This window comes from Cebidichthys violaceus, unplaced genomic scaffold, assembly GCF_023349555.1.
Source record: "Cebidichthys violaceus isolate CVI_PGR_0920_01 unplaced genomic scaffold, fCebVio1.0.p SCAF_3, whole genome shotgun sequence".
Lineage (NCBI taxonomy): Eukaryota > Metazoa > Chordata > Actinopteri > Perciformes > Stichaeidae > Cebidichthys > Cebidichthys violaceus.
The window spans coordinates 2,048,782-2,054,781 of NW_027176483.1; the positions used below are offsets into that span (position 1 = coordinate 2,048,782).

The 6,000-nt window shown below is 43.9% G+C and overlaps 1 protein-coding gene across 1 annotated transcript in view; it reads right to left on the reverse strand.

Annotated features, from left to right (window-relative positions):
- The window catches only part of LOC137881038 (solute carrier family 13 member 1-like), a 17,225-nt gene that overhangs the window by 9,094 nt on the left and 2,131 nt on the right, over positions 1-6,000 (reverse strand). The window contains exons 5-12 of the mRNA XM_068722734.1: positions 5,788-5,827; positions 5,554-5,635; positions 4,055-4,200; positions 3,638-3,757; positions 2,965-3,066; positions 2,770-2,871; positions 2,069-2,160; positions 1,704-1,798 (exon numbers count right to left, since the gene is read on the reverse strand). Of these exons, the coding sequence (XP_068578835.1) occupies positions 1,704-1,798; positions 2,069-2,160; positions 2,770-2,871; positions 2,965-3,066; positions 3,638-3,757; positions 4,055-4,200; positions 5,554-5,635; positions 5,788-5,827 (779 nt within the window). The remainder of the gene's footprint in view (positions 1-1,703; positions 1,799-2,068; positions 2,161-2,769; positions 2,872-2,964; positions 3,067-3,637; positions 3,758-4,054; positions 4,201-5,553; positions 5,636-5,787; positions 5,828-6,000) is intronic.

The following is a 6,000-nucleotide window of genomic DNA, read 5'->3' on the forward strand; positions in this document are numbered from 1 at the left end:
ACCAGGAACCATCCTGGTGTCTGGGATCAGGCTGCACTTGACGGGCGGAGCGCAGGACGGACTGCAGGACTCAGTTAGGACAAGAGGAGGCGGACTCTGTTCACATTACATTACAGTCATTTAGCAGACGCTTTTATCCAAAGCGACTTACAAGAAGTGTATTCAACAAAGGTATTCAAGAGAACTGCTGGTCACCAGAAGTCATAAGTACATCTCATTGTTTACACAAGCATCTAAGAGCATGAACCAGAGCAAAAGTACAGTGCAGAAACAAACTCATACGAATACAAGAAGTGCAACAAACTAGTATGACTACAATAAGTACTAAGTGTAGCACTTTCTGAAGTGGTGAGTTTTCAGCCTGATGAAAGATGGGCAGCGACTCTGCTGTCCTGCCGTCAGTGGGAAGTTCATTCCACCACTGTGGGGCCAGGACAGAAAACAGCCGTGACCGGGTCGATCGGCCGCAGGGACCTCTGAGCGACGGGGCGACCAATCGCCCTGAGGCAGCAGAGCGAAGTGGTCAGGCGGGGGTGTAGGGCTTGACCATGGCCTGGAGATAGGAAGGAGCTGTTCCTTTCACTGTCCTGTAGGCCAACATCAGAGTCTTAAACTGGATGTGAGCTCTTACAAGTAGCCAGTGTAGAGAACGGAGAAGGGAAGTTGGGTGAGAGAACTTGGGGCGATTGAACACCAGGCGAGCTGCGGCTTTCTGGACAAGCTCCAGAGGTCTGATGGCCGACGCCGGGGCTCCGGCGAGTAGAGAGTGTCAGTAGTCCAGACGGGAGATGACGAGAGCCTGGATGAGAACCTGCGCCGTCTCGTCAGTGAGGAAGAGGAGAATCCTCCTGATGTTGTAGAGCAGGAATCTGCAGGAACGTGTAACGGATGAAATGTTTGCCAAGAATGACAGTTGGTCATCCAGGGTCACACCCAGGTTCCTCACAGTCTGAGATGGCGTCACCACGGTATCATCAATGGTGATGGACAGGTCCCGGTGCGGGCAACCCTTCCCCGGGAGGAACAGTAGCTCGGTTGTTTCCAGGTTGAGCTTCAGGTGGTGTGTCGCCATCCACTTCGAGATGTCAGCTGCGTGCTTGGCCTCCACTTGGGTGTCACCGGGGGGAAATGACAAGACCAGCTGGGTGTCATTGGCATAACAATGGTAGGAGAAGTCATGCGAGTGAATAACAGAACCCAGAAATGTTGTGTAGAGCGAGAAGAGAAGGGGGCCCAGGACGGAACCTTGCGGAACCCCCGTAGTCAGCATGCATGGTTCCGACACGGCCCCCCTCCAGGTCACCTGGTAGGCTTGACCTGTCAGGTAGGATGCAAACAGGGAGAGTGCAGAGCCTGAGACGCCCATCCCCTCGAGGGTGGAGAGGAGGATTTGATGGTTCACAGTGTCAAACGCCGCAGACAAGTCCAGGAGAATCAGGACAGAGGAGAGAGAGTTCGCTCTCGCAGCGTGAAGCAATTCTGTCTCCGTCGAGTGACCCACCTTGAACCCGGACTGGTGGGGGTCCAAGAGGCTGTTCTGGACCCCACCAAACATCACATCATGCTTGGTACTCAAACGCAGTCAAAGTCAAGGGACTGTTTTGTTTGTGATGTTTATCTTGTGTAGCAAACGGTCTACAACTGCATTCTGTTTCACAAACCCGTGTTTCATGATGACAATAACATCATATTTGAATGCTGACCTTTGTGCCCTCAGCGAGTGCGAAGCCTCCACCGACCAGCAGGGCCACTCTCCACGGCATGGAGGCCTGGAACTCCTGCCAGGAGATCATGGCCTCTGGATGGAGTGAGATTTAAAATATATATATATATATATATATATATATATATATATATATATATATATATATATATAGATATATATATAGATATATATATATATATATATATATATATATATATATATATCCTGTATACATATTTACAGACAAGTACCTAAAAGACGCTACTTGAGTATATGCACTTAGTTACTTTCCACATCTGGTTCCACGTTGCGGTAGATAAACCTACAGTACGAATCACGTGGATCATCATCTGGTGTATTTACCGTATTTTCTGGACGGTCCGTAGGCCGGTACGATGAAGAAGAGGAGGCCCAGCAGCAGAGCCACGGTGGCGTCAGTGATGAAGCCCGAGTGACTGCTCAAGACAAGGACAGGAAACAGAAGATCAACAGCTTTAATGCTGATGAACACTTGATTGTACAAGAGAATTTACAATGAGCTCTGTCTGATTAGAGGAGTTATGTCACATTAATTGTGAAAGAACATAAAGAAGTGTGAAATAAATTAAATAAAAAGAACAACCATAAATGTGTTTGTCCATCTTTTTTGCACACTGGTTCCGACTGAAGTGAATATTTAAAAACACTTCACTAATAAAAAGTTTTGTTCATAAAAAAGTCTCTTTCCTAAAACAGCTGATCACTGTAGTTTTTACACAAACAGGAGGAAATAGTGCATTTGTTGGGGACTATTTTCAGCGGTGGATGAATCCATCTGTGGCAGCAGGACGGTGTTTGTGGGACTGAGTTGAAATAAAACAGAAACGCTTTATTGAGAAGTTCATTTGCACATCATACGAATTTGACTTTGGTTCATGACAAACAACACAATGCAATAATATAAGACATAATTAAAGATGGAGATATGAACATTTACAACAGAATATGGTAAACAAACAAACAATAATAAGTGTTTAAACTAAATCAATGAACTACAGAGGAATAAATAAAGGAATGTGACTCACTGAGGGAAGAGAGAAGTCCAGCCCGGCATGAAACCCGGAGATCTGGTCAACCACAACAACACCATCAGCAGGAAAACCACCGCAGTGAAGAACTCCTGAGAGCTGGAGGGAACGCAAAGAAAGGAGGGAAAATGAATGAATGAATGAATGAATGAATGAATGAGAGAATGAATGAATGAATGAATGAATGATCACCTCATGGGTCCCAGCGACCTGTACTCTTCTTCTAGGACTTTTCTTGCGGCTGTCTCTTTCTCAGACTGCTCTCCTCCACCACATCGCCACAGGAACCTGAAGCTGTGTGTGTGTGTGTGTGTGTGTGTGTGTGTGTGTGTGACACACACAGAGACGGATTATGTTATTAATGGGCGACAGAGAAATGGTCACAGTGAACCAAAATATTGACTGTGATTGGCTAAAAGCACACTGGTTAATGAAGACATTACTGAGCATGTGCGGAGGTCAGCGGCGCTCGCAATTAACCTGTCTGACACCATCGCACTGCTAATGCTAACATTAGCATTACGCTCATGCCTCAGCCAGTCAGGCTGTGTGGATATGAGAGCAGTTATCACAAACATTTATCAAATCCAAACTGAACTAATCACATGTTCAGAAGGTCATTTTAATCTTGCAACGTGTACAGTTCTTTCTTTAAAGCTGAAGTCAAAATTAATCAGATTATATCTCCTTGTTTCTGTTGTTTGTACGTTTTATTCATTTTCTGCAAAAATAGAAGAAAACAAAAGCCGATAATGTGGGGTGAAATACAAAAGAAAAGCTTATGAACTGGTAAAGAAGCAGACCGATCGACTCAGAATAAAAGCACAACCAGGAGGTGACTAGCGGAGCAGACGGTGACACTCACTCTGAGCCAATGAAAAGCCAGTACAGCCACATCCATGTCAGCAGCAGCATGATAACAGTGATGGGCAGGCACAACAGGAGCCAGCTCCCGAAGTTAATGCAGTTGCAGTTCGGGTAAATCCTGAATTTAAAGAAAAGTGTTTGAGGTGGATTTAATTGCGTTCTGCAAATGCACACGGAAGCTTTAAATCCTTTTTTTTGTTTTGTTTTGTTCTTTAATTTTCCAGCAGACTGGATTAAACAAACGTTCTTCACAGGGGAATTTTAAACTGCAGTTTTATATTCAGCAAAAAACAAGCAGATTAAGTTGTATTCATTCTGTGTGTTTGTCTGTTTTTTTTCCCCCATTCCCCTTTTTACTTAATTCATCCCTCTGTCTGGCACACAGTCACTCAGCATGTCTGGTGCACCCACTCACTGGTTGAGGTACTCAGAGAAGATGAGGTTGGGCGACGTGCCGGGCAGCGTGGCAATGCCTCCGATGTTGGAGGAGTAGGCGACGCCGATGCACAAGGCTTTACACAACATCAGGTCCCGTTTACTCCTGCTGGGAGGCTCAGCGACCTGCAAGACAACACCAAGGGGGGGATTACCCAATGAGCCAGCTGCATTAGTGGAGTAAAAGTACCAAGTTGAAGTGATAGTTGTATCATCAGCAGTAGCACTGGTATAAACATAGCATTGGTTATCAGCAGCTTTAGTGGTGCTGAAGTTTACAGCTCTGTGTTACGATTTGTGTGGTCAGGGAAACCACAAACAGTCAGACATAACACACACATGAGTTAGTAGCAGTAGTAGTAACAGTAGCAGCAGTAGTAGTAGTAGTAGTAGTAGTAGTAACAGTAGTAGTAGTAGTAGTAATAGTAGTAGTAGTAACAGTAGTAGTAACAGTAGCAGTAGTAGTAGTAATAATAGTAGTAGTAACAGTAGTAGTAACAGTAGTAGTAGTAGTAGTAGTAGTAGTAGTAACAGTAGTAGTAGTAGTAGTAATAGTAGTAGTAGTAACAGTAGTAGTAACAGTAGCAGTAGTAGTAGTCGTAATAGTAGTAGTAACAGTAGCAGTAGTAGTAGTCGTAATAGTAGTAGTAGTAACAGTAGTAGTAACAGTAGCAGCAGTGGTGGTAGTAACGGCAGTGGTAGTAGTGCAGTAGTAGCAGTAGTTGTAGCAGTAGTTGTAGCGGTAGTTGTAGCAGTAGGTGTAGCAGTAACAACGGCAGTAACAGCAGTAGTAGTAACAGTAGCAGTAGTAGTAGTAATAATAGTAGTAGTAACAGTAGTAGTAACAGTAGTAGTAGTAGTAATAGTAGTAGTAGTAACAGTAGTAGTAACAGTAGCAGCAGTGGTGGTAGTAACGGCAGTGGTAGTAGTGCAGTAGTAGCACTAGTTGTAGCAGTAGTTGTAGCAGTACTTGTATCAACGGCAGTAACAGCAGTTGTGGTAGTAAAACAGTAGCAGTAGTTATAGGAGTAGTAACAGCAGCAGCAACGGGAGTAACAGCAGTTGTAGTCGTGCAGTAGCAGTAGCAGTACTAGTTAAACAGTAGCAGCAGTAACAGTAGCAGCAGTAACAGTAGTAGTAACAGTAGTAGTATCAGTAGTAGTATCAGTCGTAGTATCAGTCGTAGTAACAGTAGTAGTAACAGTAGTAGTATCAGTAGTAGTATCAGTCGTAGTAACAGTAGTAGTATCAGTAGTAGTATCAGTAGTAGTATCAGTCGTAGTAACAGTAGTAGTAACCGTAGTCGTATCAGTAGTAGTATCAGTAGTAGTAACAGTAGTAGTATCAGTAGTAGTATCAGTAGTAGTATCAATCGTAGTAACAGTCGTAGTAACAGTAGTAGTATCAGTAGTAGTATCAGTCGTAGTAACAGTAACATTATAGAAACAAACTGTTTCATTTGCTCAGTGGGTTTTGTACCTGAGCGGCAGCAGGCTGTGACGCTGTCTGTATCTGAACACAAGTGAAGGTCTCTTCAGGAACATCTGGATCCGTCTCGTCACTGAGAGACAGAGGAATACAATACTTATGTACACCGGAAGTACTGCAATGAAAAGAACCTGGAACACTGCAAACACCCACAACTCAGAGGGACATTGAAGGCAACATAACAGGACAGAAGTGACCAGTACAAAAACACACTCCTGCTCATACCTCACGATGTCTTTCATCTCGTCAGCGTGGCCGTCTGTTTCTGAAATAATAACAGAGTGTGGTTAACTTCTCTTTGTTCTTATGGCTCCAATGTGTTGCTGTTCTAACAAGTTATTTTTATGGCAATTAACAGGAAATAGTGCGCATGTGATGCTTTTCTTCTAGAGTAAAGTTAACAAAAACCTCCTTGGCCATTGTCTTTTCTAATTAAAA